Source organism: Myxine glutinosa, chromosome 10 (genome assembly GCF_964187855.1).
Source record: "Myxine glutinosa chromosome 10, kmMyxGlut1.1, whole genome shotgun sequence".
NCBI classification, from domain to species: Eukaryota; Metazoa; Chordata; class Myxini; order Myxiniformes; family Myxinidae; genus Myxine; species Myxine glutinosa.
The window spans coordinates 68,114,286-68,139,949 of NC_136270.1; the positions used below are offsets into that span (position 1 = coordinate 68,114,286).

The following is a 25,664-nucleotide window of genomic DNA, read 5'->3' on the forward strand; positions in this document are numbered from 1 at the left end:
GATTTGCTTGGGGAGGAATGATTCGCATAAATGATGTTTCATCACATGAGGTGTGAGAATGTACAGAGAGCTGAAGTGAAGTGGAAACCAAAAGAGACTGACACCGTGAGATTTTAACAGGTTTGACAGTGGTATGTCAGTTAAACGCAGTACTGCCACCGACAGATCTCTTTCTCCTGCAGACGTTCCACACCCCAAGCCTCGGTGATGAGGTGCTGGAAATTCCTCCCATTGGTTCACTTCCTGAGGGAGACCCCGCTGCACTGGGGATGGTTGAAGCAGTACAAGGCTTTGTTGGCCTTGACGATGGCATGACGGGCACCCAGGGCGCCGACTTTGCTCCACACTTCCCGCCTCAGAGCCTTGAGCTTCCGGCCATCACAATATCTGGAGGGCTGCTTGCACAGGATCATGGGATGCTTGGAATGGTACAACTGGCTTTTTCTTTATTATGAAAACAATATGTCAGGGTTCTTTTTAACAGTCAAAGGGAATGGTGCTTTGACGTCATTTTATTAGCCATTGTGGTAGTCGGGATTAGCTGTATTCTTTGAGGTTCTCTAGCATCATTAAATAGCTTGAACGATTGCACAAAGGTTGGCAAAGAACAGATTTTACAGATAAATATAGCAAAATATACTGAAAGGCCCAGCAGGTTTGTCCCCAATACCAAAATGTTTTTGCCTTTAAATATCACTTCTCACATTTCCCTCCCCCCCCCCCCCCCCCCCCATAAAAAAACTTTTTCTGCTGCAACAACAGTGACATTACTTTTCACACATTTACAGACTGACCTACCCCCTCCATGCATTACACCATCTGCACAGGATATGTTCTCAAAACGCACTCACGGCGAGCAATCCGTTGCAAGAATTTACAACTCAGGGATTTCCAGCAATATATGTATTTTTGTGTATATATGGTCGAGGCTCATGGAAGAGCTAGAGCAGAATGGAATGGTACCAAATGGAAAGGGGGAAACACCAACAGCAGAGCAGAAGTGAGAGTGAGGTCAAGAGGAGGGGAAGAAGGACAAATGGGGATGAACAAGTTGCACACAAGCTGAATGAAACATCAAGAAGAGGAAGGGAAAAGTGGGGATGAAACAGAAAAGGAACAAATCAAACAACAACTAACAAAAGAAAAGATGTGAGGGAGAAGGGGTGGGATCACAATAACTTGGAAAAGGGGAGTGCTTAGGAATGGCTTTGGCTAGAACAGACAATGAATATGAATGGGGGTAGTCATGACCTCCTGAGGTAGTGGTGAACAGCTGTCTTGATTATTATTTGAGGTCATTTTGAGAAAGAAGAAAGGAAAAAAGGGAATTGTTTTGAGACTGGATAGAAAGGGACAAGTTTAACGAGATCAATATCGAGCAAGTCATGGGTGAGGAGGCAGACGTATTTTTACCTGAAACATGTCACAGGTCTACAAGTGCTTCATGTTGTTGTTGTTCTTGTTGTTGTTCTTGTTGCTGTTAGGGGGTCGCTTTTTGAAATGTACACCCATTGGTCAGACAGCTGTCGGACCACACCCACATCTGTCGCTTGACTCCATCCACAATAGCACCGAGCCAAAATGATATGGCCTTTATCTTGGTTTTCTGGTTGGTCTAACACATTAGGCCTGAAGGCCTCTGTTGATTGTACACTGCCCGAGTCTGTTGCATCAGATTTCCATTGGCTTTGCTTGGGTCAAGTGTTATTCACGATTAGGGACCCCAAAAAATCTAATCAAAAACATCTAATAAGAGTAATGCTTAATCAATCTCATCAGAACATACTGGATTTCAGAACGAATGGGAATCAAGCGTTACATTACTTAATCAAGCATTACGTTATGCAAATTGCTAAAAAATAGAGTTACATAATTTTTGAACATCCTGATATTGGGGTTGAGCAATCCATGACTGTGTGACGAATCAGCTCATTCTGATATAACCGTGGGGAGGGTGACATGGATAACAGGTCCTTGAGTTAATTTTTAATAGCACATTAAATGTGTGTTTTCCAATCGCGCTGTTCTTCTTTTAAGAGTGCTTTAAATGCGTGTTTCCCAATCGGCCTGTTAGCAGATTTTTTTGCAGGTGATGACCGCAGTGAGGTCATTCTCACTGCGGTCACAGTGATTATTGGAACACCTAAAGCAACACTTTATATACAGTGCATTCAGAAAGTATTCAGACCCCTTCACTTTTTTCACATTTTGTTATGTTGCAGTCTTATGCTGAAATCGTTTAAATTCATTTTTTCTCTCATCAATCTACACTCAATACCCCATAATGACAAAGATAAAACAGGATTTTAGAAAGTTTTGCAAATTTATTAAAAATAAAAAACTGAAATATCACATTGACATAAGTATTCATACCCTTTGCTATGACACTTGAAATTTAGCTCAGGTGCCTCCCATTTCTCCTGATCATCTTTGAGATGTTTCTACACCTTGATTGGAGTCCACCTGTGGTAAATTCAATTGATTGGACATGATTTGGAAAGGCACATACCTGTCTATATAAGGTCTCACAGCTGAGAATGCATATCGGAGCAAAAACAAAGCTGTGAGGTCGAAGGAACTGCCTGCAGAGCTCAGAGACAGGATTGTGTCGAGGCACAGATCTGGGGAAGCCTACAAAAAAATCTCTGCTGCATTGAAGGTTCCCAAGAGCACAGTGGTCTCCATAATTCTTCAATGGAAGAAGTTTGGAACGACCAGGACTCTTCCTAGAGTTGGCCGCCCGGCCAAACTGAGCAATCGTGGGAGAAGGGCCTTGGTAATAGAGGTGACCAAGAACCCGATGATCACTCTGGCTGAGCTCCAGAGATCCTGTGTGGAGATGGGAAAAACTTCCAGAAGGACATCCATCACTGCAACACTCCACCGATCTGGGCTTTATGGCAGAGTGGCCAGACAGAAGCCTCTCCTCAGTGAAAGACACATGAAAGCCCACTTGGAGTTTGCAAAAAAGCACCTGAGGGACTCCCAGACTGTGAGAAACAAGATCCTGTGGTCTGATGAAACCAAGATTGAACTGTTTGGCTTCCGTGTTCGGGTGTTCCAATAAGTGTTCCACTTAATCACTGTGACCTTAGTTCCAATAATCACTGTGACCGCAGTATATATATGTACTGTCATACTGTCCCAGTATATACTGTCAAAAGTTTTAGAACACCTCCATTTTTCCAGTTTTTATTGAAATTTATGCAGTTTAATGTCCAGTGAATAACCTGAAATGGTACAAAGATAAGCAGTAAACTGCTCGAGGTTTAAAAAAAGTTTAGGTCAGCAAAAATTGGAAAGTAATGTAAATTGCACAGTTATATTGTAAAAAAAAAAGGCCTTCTTCAGGGAACAAGTAATGGGTTAACAACTTGCAGCTGTTCTGCAGCAATGTAAGTAAATTAAGCCTTGAAAGTTGATGCAAACAATTCCTGCAGGTGTCCCAACCTCTGCTGATTACTTGATCACAAACCCCCTGTCTGTATAAAAGCAGTATTGGAACAGACTGTTATTACACCCTCTGAAGCATTATTTGGACAATATTGCACTGCAGGAAGTAGTATATTGGAAACTGGAGGAAACTCTGAAAGGAAGAGGTCTGGCAGACCCAAAGCCACAACAGAATCAGAAGACAAGTTTCTGAGAGTCAACAGCTTGCGTGATAGGCGGCTCACAGGACAACAGCTTCAAGCACAGCTTAACACTGGTCAAAGTAAGCAAGTCTCAGTTTCAACTGTGAAGATAAGACTTCGAGCTGCAGGTTTGACAGGTCGAGTGGCAGGAAGAAAGCCATTGCTAAGATGGCAAAGTAAGAAAAAGAGGCTTGCCTGGGCCATGAAGCACCGCCAGTGGACTATTGAAGACTGGAAGAAGGTCTTATGGACCGATGAATCAAAATTTGAAATCTTTGGTTCATCACGCAGGGTTTTTGTACGCCGTCGAGTAGGGGAAAGGATGGTTCCTCAATGTGTGACACCAACTGTCAAACATGGAGGAGGAAGTGTGATGGTCTGGGGCTCTTTTGCTGGATCCAGAGTCGGTGACTTGCACAGAGTGACTGGCACCCTGAACCAAAAGGGCTACCACAGCATTTTGCAGTGCCATGCAATACCCTCTGGTATACGACCAGTTTGTCATGGGTTCATCCTACAGCAAGATAATGACCCTAAACACACCTGCAGGCTATGTCAAAACTACCTTCGAGGAAAAGAACAAAACGGTAGGCTTCAAATCATGGAATGGCCAGCACAGTCTCCAGACTTAAACCCCATTGAGCTGGTTTGGGATAAACTGGACAGAAGGGTGAAAGCAAAGCAACCTACAAGTGCAACACATTTGTGGGAACTTCTGCAACAGTGTTGGGAAGAACTTCCCGAACAATATTTGATTTCCATTGTAGAAAGAATGCCACGAGTGTGTTTGGCGGTTATATCTGCAAAAGGTGGCTACTTTGCTGAGTCAAAAATTTAAATTAAATTTTGTTAAACAAAATGATTCTATGATTTCTTTTTTATCTCCAATTTTTTTTTGTTCTATGCTTCATTTCAGAGTACATTGGGACATTAAACTGCGCAAATTTCAATTAAAACTGGAAAAATTGAGGTGTTCTAAAACATTTGACCGGTAGTGTATATATACAGGTTATATCCCTTGGCTTTTTCACAATTTGTTGTTACAGCCTAAATTTAAAATAGATTAAATTAAGATTTTTTTTGTCACTGATCTACACATATTATACCCCATAATGTCAAAGTGTAATTTTTAAAGAAATGTTTACAAATGATTTAAAATTAAAATCTGAAATTTTTCAGTCGATAAGTATACAACACCTTTGCAATGACACTCAAAATTGAGCTCAATTGCATCCAATTTCATTTGATCATCCTTGAGATGTCTCGTCAACTTGATTGGAGTCCACCTGTGGCCAATTCAATTGAATTGATTGGACATTATTTAGAAAGAAACACACCCGTCTATATAAGGTACCACAGTTGACAGTGCATGTCAGGGCATAAACTCTACCATGAAGTCCAAGGAACTGTCCGTAGAACTCCGAGATAGAATTGTGAGGAGGCATAAATCTGGGGAAGGGTATTAAACAATTTCTAGAGTGTTGAAAGCTCCATCAATAGGAGATGGAAAGATTATGGAACGACCCAGACTCTTCCTAGAGTTGGCAGTCCGACCACACTGAGCAACCATGCAAGAAGGACCTTGGTCAGAGAGGCGACCAATAACCCAATAACCACTGACAGAACGACAGGGTTCCTTGGCTGAGATTGGGAGAACCTTCTGGAAGGACAACAGTCTCTGCAGCACTTCACAAATCTCGGCTTGATGGGAGAATGGCCAGACAGAAGCCACTTCTGAGAAAAAGGCACATGACAGCATGTCTGGAGTTTTGAAAAAGCCTTTGGATAGACTCAGAGAGCATGAGACAACAGCTTTTGTGGTCTGTTGAGATGAAAATTGAACTCTTTGGCCTGAATGCAAAGCGCTATGTCTGGTGGAAACCCGAGCACAGCTCATCACCCATCTAACACCATCCCTACAGTGAAGCATGGTGATGGCAGCATCATGCTATGGGGATGCTTTTCAGCGGCAGGTCCTGGGAGACCTGTAAGGATGGAGGGAATTATGAATCGAGCCAAATACAGGCAAATCCTTGAGGAGAACCTGCCTCCGAGTGCAAAAGACCTTCGACTGTGGTGAATATTTATGATCCAAAAGGACAATGACCCCAAGCATACAACCAAAGCAACACTGGAATGAATGTGAAATTCCTTGAGTGGCACAGCCAAAGCTACACTGAAGTGGCGAAAGAACAAAAATATTAATGTCCTTGAGTGGCCCAGTCAGAGCCCTGGCCTAAACCCAATCAAAAAGCTGTGGCATGACTTGAAGATTGCTGCCCATCAACGCTACCCATGCAACTTGAATGAGCTTTAACAGTTTTGTAAAGAAGAATGGGCAAATATTGCCCAATCAAGGTGTGCAAAGTTGGTAGAGACCTATCCCAACAAACTCAAATCTGTAATTGCTATCAAAGGTGCTTTCACCAAGTATTATCTCAGGGGGTGGACACTTATCCAGCCAGGATATTCTAGTTTTTTTGTTTTTTTTAAATCAACTTTCTGACATTTGTAAAAAAAAAATCCACTTGGAAGTTGTGGGTTACAATGTGTAAATATAGGTGGAAAAGTCGATTTGATGCAATTTATTTCCAGGCTCTAAGAGTCTAAGGCAACAAAAGGTGAAAAATTTGAAAGGAGGTGTAGACTTTCCATAGGCACTGTATATACCTCAATAATTAACATGAACTTGTTGAAAGAATTCGCCTTCCCACAGATTGAAGACCAGATATCATTTTTCAACAGGACGGTGTTCCCCTTGATTGGGCCTTAATCATTCGAGCCATCCTGAATGAACAAATTCCAGGTCTCTGGATTGGCCGAGATGGACGAACCGCCTGGTCCCCACAATCACCATATACAGACTTGGCATTTAATGTGGAATATATATTTTTTCTTGACTTGGGTTTACTTTCTTAACTCAGTATATCAATCTGGTGAGTTTCTTTTACACTTTGGTGATTTATTTGTCAAAAGAACCATGTCACTGATTGTCTGTCGCAGCAAGAAGTCAACAACAGGGTTACATCACAGGTGGCGTGGCAAAATGTACGGACAGGTGCATTTGATTATTGGCTTCACAGTCGGGTATACAAGGGTTGTTGCGTTCTGTATTAGTGGAAAACAACTGCTGCACGTCTACAAAAGTTATTGCCGCTTCCTCTGGAGATGGTCCGTCAACTCGACAATGCTGTTTGTCATGGAGTGGTGGCTTTACGAAATTACGGCATGAAACAGCGTGCTATTGCTCGGCAGTATGGCATCACTCAAGGTCAGGTGTCAAAGATCCTGAAACGAAATGCTCAGAGGGGTGTCCCTACTCCAATACCGAGGCCAGGACGTCCCCGCAGAACCACAAGGATGGATGATCGCCAGCTGCACCGGTTAGTCCGCAATGGCCGTACTAAGTCAGCTAATCGGCTTAGGGCTGAGTGGCAGCAACTGACAAATGTGCCTGTATCCAGAAGGCTAGTCAACCAACGACTGGTTCAAGCAGGCTATCGTGCCAGGCGTCCCCTGAGAAAGCCACGCCTGACCAGACAACACCGCCAGCGCCGATTGCAGTGGGCCAGAGAGCACCGTCAATGGCAGCCAGGACACTGGAATCACGTGATCTTCAGTGACGAGTCTAGATTTCTGGTCTATCGTCAAGATGGCCGCGTCCGAGTGCGCAGACAAGTGCATGAAGCCTACAACAAAGATTGTATAGTGCCAAGAGTCCAAGCTGGAGGTGGTGGGGTGACCGTTTGGGCTGCTTTTCATGCAGGGGCAAAACTGACCTGGTTGTTCTGAATGGAAACCTGAACCAGTTCAAGTACAGGGCCATTCTGGAAGAAACATTGCTCCCATTTGCTCATGCAGCCTTTCGAGGAAACTTTGTCTTCCAAGATGACAATGCACGGCCTCATCGTGCTCGCATGATCCAACACTTTCTTGCTGACCATGGTGTAGAGCATATGGAGTGGCCTGCCATGTCCCCGGATATGAATCCGATAGAGAACTTGTGGGCAGAATTAATACGTCAAATCGACCACTTGGACCAGCAGCCGACCTCTGTGCGTGAATTGCAGCAGGCTTTGTCACTGCATTGCAAGCGATTCCTGTCCAAACCTTGGCAAATCTCATGAACAGCATGCCTCAACGTGTACGCGCTCTCCTGAATGCTCGTGGGGGTTACACGAAGTACTGAACTGTAATTTTACTGTCCGTAATCCCAGTCGTAATTTAACTTTTGTTTTTGTTAAAAAAAATTTTGGCTAATGTGCAAAATAAAGAGATACTTCTGGAAAACGTACAGAAGTTTAACACAGTACTGTCCATGAATTGAGTTCGATATATTTTTACATCACTTTCAAGGATCAATTTATTTGTTTCGAAATGTCAAATGTGGTTTTTGTTTCTTTTAAACGTCACATTAACAAAATCTAGAATAATTTCAACATAATTCCAATGAACTTTTGGTTCCAAGACATCTTGAAAAGTAAGTTCACCCCCACAAAAAAAATATTCCATATTAAATGCCAAGTCTGTATAACACCTCCTTGATTTTTTTTCTGTGGGAGTTGATCAAAGTTGTTGTCTTTAACACCAAGGTGGCAAACCTGCAGGATCTTCGTTCTCGGATCACAGCTGCATGCGTACTGGTGGCCGCAAACTTGCTGAGTTGAACATGGGAAGAACTCGTGTACTGCCTTGATGTCCTGCGAGTGACAAACGGAGCTCATGTGTGTATTGATGGTGTGCATAAAACTTTGAGTTTCTTTATCACATAAACCACAGGGATCATATGATTTATGGTTATAAATATATTGGTTCACGAGTTATCAAACAGAGTGACCACTATATTCGTCATGGGTGTGTGTCTGTCTGTGTGTCTGTCTGTCTGTCCGCAGCATAACTACCCGATGATATCATCCGATCTTGATGAAACCTGGGTGGGAGGTTGATATCATGATCTAGTTGTGTCCTGCCTAGAGTGGGCGTATTGCGCCCATTGTGGGCGGAGCGACGCCCGAAAAAGATGTATTTTTAGGGGGTAATCGAGTTCAAGCTACATCTTCTCTGAGGTAGTTGGTGGAATCTGACAGGGGTTTCGGTATTTGGTTAGGCCAATGTCATGTGTCTAGCCCCACGGAGCTCGATTTTTTATTTTCGCGTCAAGGTCACAAGGTCACGAAATTTGGAAAAGTCGATTTTTGATGGTTTTATTACATTGTTCGCTTCCTGATAGGGTGAAATGTTGTACATTATCTTATATTATCACATACATCATGAAATACAAGTTTTCCAACAAATTTCAGAATGTTCGACCTTTGACCTTTGAAGATCACAAAGGTCAAATTTTCAAAGTTGTCGGAATCGAACCGAATTTTCAGTATTGTGTAGCTAACTAACCTCATAACTGATTATACATTATTTTCTATCTCATTTCAAGGTCAGTAACCTTCGTTTTGACATTTCCAGGCCAGCACCACACAAAATTGCGTACAGCTGGCTCTTAAAGGCCTGCACACGCAGCGCATTGGGGCCCTTTGTAAATAGGCATGTACACCGCATGTCGGGGGCCGACACCTGCCATGTGGGCCCCCGATCCCCCAGTCTGGGCCTGTTTCGGTTATAGTCCGTCCTTTGTCATTGAATACTGCTCGCTCGTGAACCATCGTCGTCTCCTGACTTGTTAACAACGAAAGTTTCCCATGTCTTTTTGGAACACCCTGTATATATCTATATGGGGAGATCGAGATATGGATCATTTATGAAGACCAGGAATAGGACTGTTCCCAGAATACTGCCTTGGGGCACCCCACCCTTGACAGCGGGATTTGAAAGGGATTCCATCAAGCGCCACACATTGGCTACGAGAGTTGAGGATGTCAGTAATCCTTGTGTGGAGCTGGCCTTGGATGCCATCAGCAGAGAGTTTGGAGAGCTAGGCGGGTTGCCAGACTGTATCTGTATGGATCAAAAGTATTGATGTGTCTATATCTGAAACTGTATGTCGAAAATACTTTTGTCGTGCTCAGTGAATGGCTTTTTATGTTGGCCACTGAGTTATTGATCACTCCTTTCATGCTGTATTACGAAAAAAGTCATGGAGCAGTTCTATCGGCAACATACAAGCCTAGGTGTATAGCCATCTCATATCATGTAATCACAGCCTAAACCCATACTATAATACCGACTTTCAGTTGTTGATAGCTGGGAAATTAGGCTCTCAACCATTCTTTGCATCGTGCTTCCCTTCGTACTTCCAAATTTTGTATTGCTCTCAAGCTTGTAATTGTCATTCCAAACTACATACAGTCACGTGAAAAAGTAAGTACACCCCATGTAAAGTTTGGACTTTTTCAACATATTTCAACATACAGCTATTTGATCTTCATTTCAACAATATTGATAGATAAAGGTGATATAATATAACAAATATCATGAAACATTTACATTTTGTAGTCCATTTGTATAATTCAAATAAACATAAATGCAAATTTCGCATGTGGAAAAAGTAAGTACACCCTTGGCTCTAATAGGTGGTATTGCCTTTGGCAGAAACAACCTCAAGTAGGCGTTTCTTATAACTGTCTACCAGTCTCTGACATCGACTGGGAGAAATTTTTGCCCACTCCTCCATGCAGAATTCTTTCAGCTGTGCGATGCTTGAGGGGTTTCTTCCATGCACAGCTCGTTTCAAATCCCCCCCACAACATCTCGATGGGATCTCGAATCCGGGCTTTGACTTGGCCATTCCAGGACCCTCCATTTCTTTCTTTTCAGCCATTCCTTAGTGGATTTACTGGTATGTTTAGGGTCATTGTCATGTTGCATGGTCCACCTTCGGTTGAGCTTCAACTCTCTGACAGATGGCCTCACATTATCCTCAAGCACCCTCTGTTACAAAGAAGAATTCATAGTGGATTCTATGATGGTGAGCTGCCCAGGCCCTGATGCAGCAAAGCTGCCGCAAACCATAATATTTCCACCAACATGCTTTACAGTTGGTATCAGGTTCTTGTGGTCAAATGCTGTCTTTGGTTTTCGCCAAACATGTCTTCTGGTACTGTGGCCAAATAGCTCCACCTTTGACTCATCTGTCCACAGCACATTGTTCCAGAAGTGCTGGTCTTTGCCTGGTGTTCATTGGCAAACTTTAGTCTTGCCCTGATGTTCTTTCTGGACAGCAAAGGTTTTCTCCTGGCACACCTCCCATGTAGATCAAATTTGTGCAGCCTCTTTCTAATGGTAGACTCGTGCACTTTGACATCAACAGTGGCAAGAGCTACCTGTGGGTCCCGTGATGACATTCTGGGGTTCTTAGAGACTTCTTTCATCACCTTGCGGTCTGCTCTCGGGCTGAACTTGCTGGGGCGGCCTGGCCTGAACAAGTTGGCAGTTGTTTGGAATCTTTTCCACTTGTAGATGATCTTCCGGATAGTCGAATGATTGATTTCAAATTGTTTGGAGATCTTTTTAAATCCCTTCCCAGACTCGTAGACATCTATAACCTTCTTTCTGAAGGCCTCAGAGAGCTCTTTTGATCTAGGCATGGTGACACCGCACACTTCAAAAACAAAGAGCAAACCAAACTAAATGTCTGAGGTTTAAATAAGACAGGTTCCTCCAAGATCCTTTCTAACGATGTTCTAATCATTTGCCTCTGAGTTGGTGCACCTGATTCGAATTTTAGGTATTTGAAGTAGTGATAAATGTAGGGGTGTACTTACTTTTTCCACATGCGAAATTTGCATTTATGTTGATTTAAATTATACAATGGACTACAAAATGTAAATGTTTCATGATATTTGTTATATTATATCACCTTTATCTATCAATATTGTTGAAATGAAGATGAAATAGCTGTATGTTGCAATACAAGGTGTGTTCAAAAAGTATCCGACCTTTGTTCATAAAAAATACTCGTATCCAGATACAACAAACTTACACTAATCTCCTTCAAAGTAGTCACCTTGGGCTGCCACACACTTCTCCCAACGGTTCTGCCACTGTCGGAAGCAGCGCTGGAACGCCTCTTTTGGGATGGCGCGCAGCTGGTCCGTCGCATTCCGCATGATGTCTTCTCTGGACTGAAATCTGGTCCCTTTCAGGGGCATTTTCAGCTTGGAGAAAAGCCAGAAGTCACACGGAGCCATGTCGGGGGAGTAGGGAGCCTGACGAAGCACAGGTGTGTTGTGTTTGGCCAAGAAACTCTGTATCAAATGTGAAGAATGGGCGGGTGCGTTATCGTGATGGAGCTGCCAATTGCCCGCTGCCCACAGGTCCGGCCGTTTGCGTCGCACAGCGTCTCGAAGGCGACGCAGAACCTCTTGGTAATACTCCTTGGTGATGGTTGTGCCGTGTGGTGCGTACTCGTGATGAACCACGCCACTGGAGTCGAAGAAGACGGTCAGCATGACTTTGACATTGCTGCGGACCTGCCTTGCTTTTTTTGGCCTCGGGGATGTTGGATGCTTCCATTGTGATGACTGCAACTTGGTTTCTGGGTCGTACCCATAAACCCAGGACTCATCGCCAGTGATCACTGTGTTGAGGAAGCTGGGATCGCTGTTCACAGTCTCCAGCATGTCCTGTGCGATCTCCAAACGGAGTTGCTTCTGCTCAATCGTTAGCAGCTTTGGTACGAACTTCGCTGATATTCTCCTGAAGCCCAAATCCTCCTTCATAATGGAATGAACGGATCCAATGCTGACGCCCACCACGTCTGCAAGTTCTCTGATCGTGATTCGACGATCCTGCATCACCAGGGTCCTTAATTGGTCAATGACGATCTCATTTCGGGATGTTGAGGGCCTACCCAAACGTGCTTCACTCTCCACTGATGTGCGGCCATCTTTGAAGCGGTTGTACCACTCCTTTATCTGTGTGGTGCTCATTGCTTCGTCCCCGAAGGCCTGTTGAATCTTGCGGATCGTTTCCACTTGGGAATCGCCAAGCTTTGCACAAAATTTGATGCAGTAGCGTTGTTCAAGTTTTTCCGTCATTTTGTCAAAAACGAAAATCCGACGGCGCTCACTTACACTTCCTCACTCATCGGCGGTCTGCCGTCGAATGACAGCTTCTGCAGGTGGGAAAAAATTCACGCGTGCGCATTAGGATCGCCTACATACGTGCACCAATCAACGCCTCCCTAGCTTCATTTGTTTACGCACGACAAATTAAGGTCGCATACTTTTTGAACACACCTCCTATGTTGAAAAAGTCAAAACTTTGCATTGGGTGTGCTTACTTTTTCACGTGACTGTATCTCTCTGTCTCTTCATTCATGAAACTTGTAAAATATGTACCTCGCCAAGGTTTAACATTATGAAACCCCAGGATACCCGATGGTTGCTCTGTGCCATGGAATACACCATGATGGCACTATTCATTCACCACAATAAAAACGTATGTGAGGCTGCCTGGGCCTCTGTGGTATTCTATACTACGTATGTTCTGGAGCTTGGCTGACATATCAATGACTCTTCCAGTTATTTTGCCACATTGAGTTCTCGCAGGGATTTCCTCTCTTTTGACATGATTTTCGATTGTTCCCTGTAGTCTTCCACTTCATGGATGACGGTGTTTCCCATTTGATTTGAGTTTAAAGATGATTCAAATCATCCTGATGGAGGTGATGTCCATTCATGTTGATTAACATTCTTTCTTGCAACTCCATTAACGCTTACCTTTTGGACATGATACGCTGACACTGGAAGATGGCAATTCCCTGATTTTATTCCATACTTTGTGATGATATTCTTGGATGACGTCAAATGTACTCGTGAGCAATTCTCACAACTTGAAAGGTTCCCTTATTCTATGACTTGTGAACATTGCTCAGAGATTCTGAATAAGACATTCTAAAGCAATTACTGCATTATATTTTGAGTGATTATTCAATGCAATCTTTGAAGAGCTGTCATAGCAATGATGCTTCCAGATGAAAACCAGGTGGTTAATACCGGTAAGGCCCGAGGAACAAAATTAATGAGGCCACAAAGTTTATTCCCTCTTCGATTCACAGTGGGAAATTGATCGATGGGATAGTTGTACTTTTCAAATGAAATTCTCTTCAAAGGCCACCACGAAATCTTTCATTTCATCCATCCAAGTCCAAGCATGCAGGACGGCTAGCTTAGGTTCTGCTCCAAAAGGCGATGCGCGCAAAGATGCAATACCTCGTCGAGATTTCCAGGACTTTCACCACACGTTCTACCCTTTAAACAAACCGCACAATGTCGGGAATGCTACCAGTTTCTTCTTTTTTTGTGTCCAACTTCCATGATTTCTAAAAAACTTTAAATTTGCAACCATCTTTATCGAATAGCATATATCGTTAGTTTGTTTGATGGTCGAACATATTGCAAGAAAGCTTTTCACCACCATGTCAGATCGTTCCCAATCTAAATATATGATCTTTTATACCATTGTTAACCGCACCCAAATCCTTCCCCTTTCAATTTTCCATTTTTCCCTCCTTGGAGTTTCCTGATGTGTCCATCTTTTCCACCCCATGCATCCATCCTCTGTGTCCATCTTGTCTACCCCATGCATGCGTGTTTTGCATCCTGGTTACTCCCGTCAGCGAGTAATGCATTTGAGTGTGTGTGTGTGTATGTGTGTGTTCATGTGTTTGTGAACAAGATATCTGGAAAAGTTCTGAACGGATTTGGATAAAAGTTGGTGGGATGATTGCCCTTGGAATAAGTTGATTAGTTTTTGGTGAAGCTCAGGATATTATTCTGGATCCAGGAATATTTTTTAGGAATTTTTTGGGTGTGTGAACAAGATATCTGGAAAAATGCTGAACGGATTTTGATGAAAGTTGGTGGGATAATTGCCCTTGGGATAAGGAAGAATTGATTAGTTTTTGGTGAAGCTCAGGATATTATTCCGGATCCAGGAATTTTTTGGGGAATTTTTTTTCAGTTTCACTGCATTAAAGCTTTTATTCTTATTCTTAAATGATGTTTTTCTCCTCTAATTCAGAGATATATCAAAATAAATTCTCTGACGGTTAGGGCCTACTTTCTTTTTCATTTATTGTTTTGGGGAGAGGGGATGTTAAACAAAACGTATTATTCCAACTTGACCCACGGCGGGAGTATGCACTCTACTGAGTGGCGTACTAGTTTTGTCTGTTACGTCCTGATCTGTTCAGTGTACCAGCTCTTCCACAAGCCTTGACTATGTATACAAAAAAGTGATCTGTGATAGCGACCTTTGCTTATTTGAGAAATAATTCCTCATTGTTAGTAAGTGCATATTGGACTTGAATTTAATTTTTTTTTTTTATCCTGCTGGTTGCATCACAACTGGGATGGCGCTATGCCGCTGATGCAATGCTCCCGTACAATTTGTTCAGGGTGCCGGAGATGACTCGTCTCTGTGAAAGACAGGGTTGTATCTTTAGCGGTCCGCCGCTCGACTGGTCCTCCAGGTTAATGTCCCTCTAAGTCCAATAGATGGTGCACATATTGATGTATTGTCCAGCACGTGAAACTCCAGGATGACAGTTTATAGCTGGGTCGGGATTCGAACTCGGGATAGATGGTTCCTCGGTGAGTGTGTGTTCCTCTCGGGCTAGGCCATTCTACTATCCCCAGAATTCCTTGTTAGGCCAGACAATGCAATTCACATGAATGTCCTTGTTCCCTCCGCCACCAAAGGTGGATGGAGGTTATGTTTTCACCCCTATTTGTCCGTTTGGGAACAAAATATCTCAAAAAGTTGTGGACGGATTCGGACGAAATATGGCAGAGATGTAGCGCATTTGACAAGGACTAATCGATTCGATTTTGGTGAAGATCTGAATATGGATTCGGATATGCGAATTATTTAATTTCTTAAGTGATTCTTCACCATTGAGTGATAGTGCCAACCAGACGGAAGTATATGCTCTCCACTGAGTGCCATTCTGGTATTTACCTGAAGCCATAATGTCGTGACGAAGATCGAGAGTGTTTACGCAATACGTTTCATTCCTGATGGAAAATGGCATTTTGATGTGATAATGAATCTGGATCGAGCCTAAATTGGAAGCGAGTGTTGCAGCACACAATCTCCTTTTCGTGATAGTCACTCATTGCATGGTCGGTAAAACCATTTTTACCGTGGAAAACGAAGACGCCATGAGATTTTGATAATGCTTTTCGTAACGCAGCGGTAATTGAATGCGGTTCAGTAAATGGACGGAATTGCCTTGTGCGTCCGCATCGCCATGTTGCACCGTCGTTGTCATTCGTTGTCGCACTTTTCCCGAAAAGTTACAAATCGCACATTTAGCCTGCGTGTTCATTTTATCGCTTTTTCCCGTGAGCTGTGTGGTCTTCTCGACACCTTGAAGGGCATTCTAGCAGGTTTGAATTGCATTAACATTAACTCTTTTCAAACGTTATTCTGCTCAGCTTGTTATCCGATACGTCTTTGCTTTTCAATAAAAAGGATCAGTCCTTCTTCGCCGTGAGATTGGCAGAACGTTTGCCACCCGCAGTGCTTTTGCACATCTCGTCCTGGACTCGTCAGCCTTTGGAGGTAACCGTAAAAAGACTGTCAAAGCCCCTGCCATCTTGCGCCGACTCGCTTGGAGTTAATCCACCGGAGTCTTTGAGTCGGTGTCCCTCGCGAAGTGAAATTGCTGCTAAAAGGCGATGCATTGCATTTCCCCCACCTTGTTACCCGAGGAAAGGTGTGGTTTCGAAAGAGAAGAAACGGACAGGCGTGTGTAACACCTTTGGTGTACGAGTGTGCATCGGCATCGAGATGAATAATCGGAATGATAATTAAAATGCATGTTCAATCTGAAACGATGGCCGTTGAAGATCAGAAGAAACGCATGTGTTGTCATGTTCTTGCTGTTAGAATTATCATTTCGGCATCACTTGCTCCGACCTCATTGTTTTTGAGAGGCTCCCATAGAACCCATGGGCCAGAACGTGCGATATGACTGGGTGAACCGCAAGACGTCTCACTATCTACTCCACGATCCACATCACTGGACTCCAGTCCGGACGTTTGTATCCGCCGTGGTTATATAGTCGGACAATCTTATTTCCAATCTCATTTCAAATCCCATCATCTTTGCGATGGGGTTTAGATTTTATTATTTATTTATTTTGAGCGGGGGCTATGTGCATTTCATTTTATTGGTGTGTTGTATCTCAAATTGCCTCCTATTTATAGACTTCATTACAACACAATGACATGGATGTGCTTGCAGCAAACGATCTGCATTCTTGGAGTGCACTGCCTTTATATGAAGCTTTATGAACATGCACAATTGTTGTTTAATGATCATTATTGGCAATTCGGATGATATTGTTACCTGCAAAATGGTCGTGCGCCAACAAAGAAGACTGTGTGTGTGTGTGTGTGTGTGTGTGTGTGTGTGTGTGTGTGTGTGTGTGTGCGTGTGCGTGCATGCGTGTGCATATATATATATATATATATATATTGTTGTGGTTCTACGCCGCCCTACTTCCCCTTACAAAGGGGGGATTAATCCCCTTGTTCTTGCTGGGCCTGGCGGAACCGAGGCTTGGTACGTCCCTTCTGGACAAACGCGGAGTAGGGTCTCGGGACCACTTCTCGCTGGTACCTAATTCCCCGCACTGCCCTGGAAGCGAGGAAACAAGCCTCGCATGAACGTGTGGTTTGTGTACGCCGAGCGGATTGAGTACCACGTGGTCCGTGCAGTCTTAATTAGTGGAACCCAATTTGAGCGATCCTATTCGTGCCACGCTTAGCCAATAAAGAAACCACAAAAGCGATCGAATGGAAGAAAGGAAGAACACAGGTTTAATTATTCCCACACGTATTTACAATGATCGGGGATGCAGAGACACAGAGCAGCCTTTGACAATCTTATCTTAAACCCAGACAACGGGCCCGGCTCACACTCACACAGGGAATTGCAGATGGGTAGATGTTCCCCAACGCGTCGACGTGGTCGTCCTGAGACGGTCCGCGTCCGGCTCTCCACGGCCCCGGCACGTCCCACGAAGATGGTGGCAGGCGATGGCAGGAACCACGTAGCGCGTCTCCCGAACAAGGCAAATGACGAGGTGGAACGGTGAAGGGCGGGACTCTCAGCGCGGCTGGCGATTACTCAGCCGTTCTCCTCACTCGCGCGTCTTAAATGCGCTGTATATCGGTTCATGCGCGTCTGGCTGCGCCCGCGTGTCTGTACAGCTCTCTGACGCTGCCAACTCCTCTTCTTCAATCCTTTGAGCTGGTTCGTGTGCGCGAGTTCTTTAGCGCTAGCCCTTTCGCCAATCCCTTTCGCGCGTGTACTTTGACGCTCTCCACTTGCGAGTCCTTTCAGGCAGCAGTCCTGACGCAAGTCCTTCTCATTAAGTGTTCCCGTGCTTGTCCTTAAGTTCATCAACTGCCGTGAGTCCTCTTTACTGTTGCGTGCGCGTCAGTCCTTTGCATCGAGTCCTCGCTTCAGTCCTTCACCGCTAGTCCAGTCCTTTGTTTATCGGCTTTCCCGTGCCAGTCCTTAAGTTCACCAACTGCCGCGAGTCCTCTTTACTGTTGCGTGCGCGCCAGTCCTTTCGAGTGCAAGTCCATCTGCGAGAGTCCTTTCGAGGGCTTTGCGCAGCGGGTTTTATAGCTACGCCCCCCGAACCTGCTGGATCCCTCTCGAACCCTCTCACCACGCCCTGTGACGCCACGCCGCCGCCACCACCTCTGAGCTCTGATTGGCGGCTCGTGCTTACCGTCAGCGCTTCTGCCCTCCGCCTCAGTCCTCCTGACCTTCCTAGCCTGCCTCGTGTTAACTCGCCCAAAATGAACTAACGTTGGCGCAAAAGGGCATGAGGCTACAGACGCTGGATTGTCGGTGACAGTAGGGCCTATTCTCTTGGCTCTACTCAACACAGAACTAACAATGGAAAAGGACTAAGCTTACAAATACTAAGACATAACTATACTATCGCGAGGCTACATGTTGCTTGTGTGACTAACTATGAGGGGCAAATGGTAACCTTTATTAGACTCACTGTACAAACTCAAAACCGCAACACTGCCCCCCTCCCTCGTCAGACTCGTCCCCGAGTCGAACCTACAAAAACTGGAACGACCGGTTTTGAGAAAGATCTGTGACTAACTTTTAATTACGTGTGACATACAGATGTGGTTCCCCCTAACATTTATTCTAACCCGTGTATGCGACAGTTTTAAAACACTAAATATGTCCCACCTACTGCGTTAAGCAGCTAACTAACAGACTCTCGCCCACAATTAACCGAATTGCGGAATTATTTTCAAACTAAACATAAAGCCAGTGGGCAGCATTTTTATATACAAGCACAAAACCTAACCTTATTTACAGTTCTATGACCCAGGACCTGTCCTTTTTGGAAAGAAGATTGGAGGAGAGAGAAAGCACAGCAAAGTACAAAACACATTCAAAACTCACTTCACATTTCTGCTGTTGGTGTCTGGCATCTTCTATCTTCGGTGTGCACATATCGAACCGGCAAGCCCCCCGGACCGGCATACAGGCCATTCCTGCTCTTTGGGGCTTAATAAGCTTACAATCTTCTCGGCCCTAGTACACAAAAAATAAAAAATGCGCAACAAGTTTGTTCGTTTTTATTCTGCCAGCAGGGCCACCCCTATGTGGTCAGACTTCGTGACATTGATGCCACTCAAAACAAGTGGTCCGAAGATGCAAGGTGAGTTTGCAGCAAAGTGCTACACAGCAGAAGTGTAAGGCCACAAAACTTGTGGTCCATAATGTGGTAATGTGCAGTAAAGTGTTTGTGGCAAAGTGCTGCACATGTGCAGCAAAGTTACAACAAAGGATACGGCAGCAAAGTGCCATGCAGTTCAGCTGCACAGATGTAGCAAAGTGCAGCAGGGGTGCTGCACAGGTGTAGCAAGGTGCAGCTGCACAGTTCCACCTCCAAAATGGTCCTGGGGTGGGGGGAGAGACACAGCACCACCAGCAAAGCGGAAAGGGCACAGAGGTACACAGCAATACAAGGCAATGCAGCATGAGGGGCGCGGAAGAGTGAGCAGAGCAAGCTCGTCCCTAACCGTCCGTACCCCCCAACGTCAGCTTACACTGCCCTTGCCCTTTCCTGTATTTACAAATTCAAATTCATCTCTACGTCCTGTCTCCCATATTCCGCTCTATTCCTAATTCGTCTCCCAATCCCTCCCTGGAAGGAAGGAATGGAACAAACACAATGTCCTCTTACATCATGATGCGTCTTACTCACTGAACAGGTTACTTGGTACTGGTGCGGAGCTTCGTTCTCCTTGGTGAATGGATGTGGATGGCGCGAAGGGATTTCTCTTCCTAACTACACTAATTGACATTAACTCTTAAACTACCCAGGGTCGTACCCTGCCAATTGGCCTCATTAAACTATGCGGTTCTAAAAACCGAATTCCCCATTGACCACTCTGCGGTGCCCTACGAATTTGGGTCTCACTCCCCAATTTTTCTCACTGTGCCCTTGCACAATTTCGGGGCTGGGTCGTGTGGCTCCACTAGCAGGTCCAACTACCTGCGCACCTCCGCCACTGAAGTCGCCACCCGACCTTACCTGCTCCTGCGACTACCTAACTTCGGAAGGCCCCTCCTGGCTCTTTACCCCTCTGATGCCCTCCTTGGCATTGGGCTACCCGGGTCCTTCCCTTGGATCCTCGGGCCCCACTGAACAACTCACCACTACCCTAACTGGCTCCCAGAGCCTACCTGTGGCCTCACCTGGCTGACAAACTACCAGTGGCGGGGTGCTCCAATAACCATACTCACCAATTAAGCCACACGCCCAGCCATGTCACTGACTCACGCACCCTCCAAAGCACTACTTGGCCACTACCTGCACCACAGGTGTCAATATCCAAACAATTTACTGAGCCCTCTACCTGACTTTACACAACCCCCCCGGGTATTCGTGATTGGGTCCATCTCCCCCCATTCACTCCTTCGCACCATGCATTCCACACCCTTTATTCCCACACCAAGCATTCTCACACACCATTTATTCGCACACCTTTATCTCGCACACCTTTTGTGCTTACACACCTTTTCCCATACACTCCAAACACAATTCCTTTTACTCAACACAATTCCTCACACACAGCATCATCGATCTAGCTGCTTTTCCCCTAAAACTCGTGCTTCCCCGTCATCCCATTAAACAAAGCACACCCTTCGTCATTATCAACCATCTAAACTCTCTATGTCCCCTCTGCAGTACAAATGTCACTACTTAAATCTTTTGTCTTCTACTGTCATCTAATTCCCTATCAATTATCCTAGCCTGCCCTCGGCTAGCTTTGGTGCCCCACGGAGGTAACCATCGCTGGTCCCTCCATGTGCATGTCACTGCCATCTCCCTAATCTAATGCTCATGAGCCCGGATGAGGAATGGTAAAACCACCATTCCCCATGCAGGGTACCATTCCCCAACACTATTGCTATTCGTCCACTGCACTTGAGCCTCTTCGTGCGGAAATACATCGTCATTACGGCTCGACCTCGAGAGGCCGAGCGATCCGTGCGGGTGGTTGGTCTACTGTAGGTTGGGTCTGTCCGGCATTTTCGATTCAGGGGAGGAGGCATTGATGGGCCAAGGTGCAGAGGCCCATCCCTGCGTGGGGCCTCGCGGTCCCACGCACAATGGCCCAACCGCCAGGGGTCGCGGCTCCGAACTCTCCTACCTCCCCTTGAACATCGCCTTTCCCGCCACGGTGCGGCACCAACCATACAGGGCAGGGGCCGGCACGAATCGTGCACGGCAGTCCTTGTGAAACCACCGCAGCATCGATCTCCGCCGGTCCCCGCTGCAAACAACTCACCGAGGGCTCACATCGGCTATTCGTCGCGCTAAACGCTACCCCGGTCTGCGTCGATGCTTGAGCCGCGTTCTCACCATACGCGACCCACTCCACATTCGCACACCGAGGTGCTCCAGCGCCTCCCATCACTCCCTACATTCTGTTACAGCACTCTCCTGTGCACACTCTTCTCTTACATCCTCTGGTGTGCATTCTCCCTCGCACACCGTCCTCGCACCTGCACACCTAGGCGCACTCATACCTTCCACACACTTCATTACACACTTTTCCTCCACACACTCCTTTACCGCACACTTTTCTGTTATACACTCCGTAACACAATCGGCCATCGCACACCCTCGCGCACACCCTGGTGCACACTCTCCCGTTACGTACTCCGTAACGTCCATGGGTGTGCACTCTCCTGGTACAACAACAACAACAACATGCATTTTAAAGGCCATTTTCCCTGCTAGAGCGGGGGTTAGCCCTGCGGTCCCCATGACAATCTTCTCCATTTTGCCCTATTTTCTGCATCTCTCCTTGTTAACCCCCTTGCCCGCATTTCTTCTTCCACCATCTTTAGCCAAGTCTTTCTCGGTCTTCCCCGTATTCTACTTCCTTCTACATTCATTTCCATCACTCTTCTCAACCAGTCACTTTCATCCTTCCTCAACACATGACCAAACCATCTCAACCTGTTCCTCTTCACAGCATCAATCACAGGCTCTATTCCCATCATCTTTCGCAATTTATCATTTGTCTTCCTCTCTCTCAACGATACTCCGCACATCCGTCGAACCATTCGCATTTCCACCCTTTCCAACCTTCGTTGCTGCTCTACGTTCATTACCCATGTCTCGCTCCCATAAATCATAACACTTCTCACACATGCAGCATACACCTTTCCCTTCAGCTTCAACGACACTCCCCTCATCATCAGCACGCCACTCAATTCCCGAAACTTCTTCCATGCACATCTCACTCGAGCAACCGTTGCCGAGTCTGATCCACCTTCTCCATTCAGCATGTCTCCGAGGTAGCAAAATGTTTTCACACCTTCCAGTTTCACGCCATCTCCAAGATCCAACTCAACATTTCCTCCATCTGCAGCTCCCTCTGTGCACACCTTACATTTGAATGTAGCTGCCACACTGGTTAATGACCCTCTCAGACCACTACATTTTTGATGAACCCACTCAGCGCACATTGTACACTGAATGGAGTTCACTCCGACACCCTTCCTACACACAGCACAGGGCCACTTCCCAGTTCTTTCCACCTCACCACATGCTTTACCACTTGCCATCACCTTCGTCTTTCCGATATTCACCTTCAGACCTTTTGTCTCCATACATTCCTTCCACGTGTTCATCTTTTCCTTCAGTCCATCCATACTTTCCGCAATCAACACCAGATCATCTGCATACTCCCGTATCTGCATCTTTATCTGCATCCTTGGTCACATCCATACTCAATATCACTCTCCTGGTACACACGCAATAACACGCTCTGGTGTGCACTCCTGCACACTCTCTACAACACGCTCTGGTGTGCATTCTCTCTCACTCTCCTCGGCTATTGCACACTCTGTAACACACTCTCCTGTTACACACTCTTCCCCGACACACTCCGTGATACACTCGCGCTCCGGTGCACACTTTTCTCGCACACACGCGCCATTCGCTCTCGTACACCGTACACTGGACCTTCCACGACCGCCCGGGTTTCGTCTTGATCCCAAGCGCGCCAAAAATATTTTCCTGCCAAACACATTCGTGCCATACACACCCCAACTCACCTTGGGGACCTTCTTCTCCGGCAACACCACCTGCAAACTTTTATTGGGGTCAGCAAGCCCGGCATCACGGTGCAAACACGAACCTTGTGTGCATTCCATTTTTTCCTCCCGCGATTCATTTACTTCCTCTGCCGTCTCTTCGGCCCCAATTTCAACTATTGGTATTTCTTTTATTTTATTTTCTTTTATTTTATTTCTTTTTTTTCTTTTATTTTTTTTCTTTTTCTTTTATTTCTTTTATTTTAATTATTTCCTCGACGACCGCCAGCGCGCATAAAATTTTTCTGTCCAATTCGGCGGCCGTCGGCTCTTTTACACCCCGAGTCGCGATTTCTATTCCCTCGGTCAATTTAGCCGCGCTCTGCCCAAGCTCGATCTTTACGCGTTCCTCACATCGCTTCACCCCATTGCGTACCAACGTGACCTTCCCGCTCGACCTGCGCATCATGTCCTCCCCTATTCTTTTTATCGTGGTGTTTATTTGCTCCTGAAATCCATCCCAGTTGTACCTTGCTTCGTTCCTCATTTTTTCCATGTCGATCCCCCAGGTAGCCATCATTGCATCCAATCCCTTACTGTCACCCTCCAGAGATGCACTGAAATACACCATAAAAAGGCCCCAGTCCATTGGCACTGCGGGCCCGGCTATCGCAGTCACGTACGGGAGGCCGCCATTTTCTTTCCCAGCTGCCGCACCCTTTTTCAGCTTCCACTACTACCAACTGTCCCTCTCGGTCCTGGGTCATTAATTTTTCATTTTCTACCCCCACCGGCATTCGACCGCTTTGGCTAGCCATGGTACGAATACAATTTTGGATTCTAAAAATTAAATTTTGGTCGCTCGTAATTTGGAGCCAATTAGTCCAAAGAAATTTGGTTAGGGTTCCAAATTCCACTCCGGGACATCAAATGTTACGGCCAATACGTAAATTTGGTGTCCAAGATTTTGTCCAAAAATTTTGTCCCAGGTTCCAAATCCCACTCCTGACACCAAATGTTGTGGTTCTACGCCGCCCTACTTCCCCTTACAAAGGGGGGATTAATCCCCTTGTCCTTGCTGGGCCTGGCGGAACCGAGGCTTGGTACGTGCCCTCCGGACAAACGTGGAGTAGGGTCTCGGGACCACTTCTCGCTCGTACCTAATTCCCCGCGCTGCCCTGGAAGCGAGGAAACAGGCCTCGCACGAACCACGTGTGGTTTGTGTACGCCGAGCGGATTGAGTACCACGTGACCCGTGCAGTCTTAATTAGTGGAACCTGATTTGAGCGATCCTATTCTTGCCACGCTTAGCCAATAAAGAAACCACAGAACCACTTTCGAGGGCTTTGCGCAGCGGGTTTTATAGCTACGCCCCCCGAACCTGCTGGATCCCTCTCAAACCCTCTGACCACGCCCTGTGACGCCACGCCGCCGCCACCACCTCTGAGCTCTGATTGGCGGCTCGTGCTTACCGTCAGCGCTTCTGCCGCTCCGCCTCGGTCCTCCTGACCTTCCTAGCCTGCCTCATGTTAACTCGCCCAAAATGAACTAACGTTGGCACAAAACGGCACGAGGCTGCAGACGCTGGATTGTCGGTGACATTAGGGCTTATTCTCTTGGCTCTTCTCAACGCAGAACTAACAATGGAAAAGGACTAAGCTTACAAATACTAAGACATAACTATACTATCGCAAGGCTACATGTTGCTTGTGTGACTAACTATGAGGGGCAAATGTTAACCTTTGTTAGACTCACTGTACAAACTCAAAACCGCAACAATATATTGTTACGAATTTGGGTAGTGCAATATGTAGCGCAGAGTAGATCTGAGTAGGTAACATGCTTCGACTGTCGCGATAGGGAATCTACCTGTAATAAGTCATGTGTAGGCGTTTTGTCGGCTAAGATGTATGATTGTGAATCTACCTGGAGATTTGTGTGTTAAGTAGTGTAGGGAATAATGAGTAGGGCCCTTGTATGGCTCACCTGGTAATCAAACCTTTGTCCCTTTTGGCACTGGACACCACTTAAACATTAGTTAGGACCTTTAGTACAACACTAAATGACGCCCTTCCCCCTGACATGACTTAGGAAGAAATCGGGCTTGGACACCGCCGATAATGGCCGCCACCATTTACACCTCCGCGAGGCCTATCCACCTCGCATAGCACGTGCTACAACACTAGGAGCAGGAGCGGAAGTGAGAGTGACGCAGTAGTGGGCGTTACCTGAGCGAGCCGGTGAGTCGGGGGAGGCTCTGATTGGCAGAGCAGTGCGCCAAAGCTGACGTCACCGGCCAGGGATATTAACAGCGCCGGACGCCTTTGCTGGCAGTTGGATCAAGAGTTCGTGTGCGCAGTTGACCAGGAGTTGAGGAGGAGGGCTGAGAGTTGGGTTTGCACAAGAGAGAGAGAGTTGAGTTCGCAGAGACGAGCAGTTTGATCCGAGTGAGTGAGTTG

At 45.8% G+C, this 25,664-nt stretch overlaps 1 protein-coding gene across 3 annotated transcripts in view; it reads left to right on the forward strand.

The window, feature by feature from the left end:
* The window catches only part of LOC137434123 (TOX high mobility group box family member 4-B), a 212,944-nt gene that overhangs the window by 138,935 nt on the left and 48,345 nt on the right, over nucleotides 1–25,664 (forward strand). For all 3 annotated transcript variants that reach the window (XM_068126812.2, XM_068126813.2, XM_068126811.2), the window contains one exon: nucleotides 183–428. In XM_068126812.2, the coding sequence (XP_067982913.2) occupies nucleotides 183–428 (246 nt within the window). The remainder of the gene's footprint in view (nucleotides 1–182; nucleotides 429–25,664) is intronic.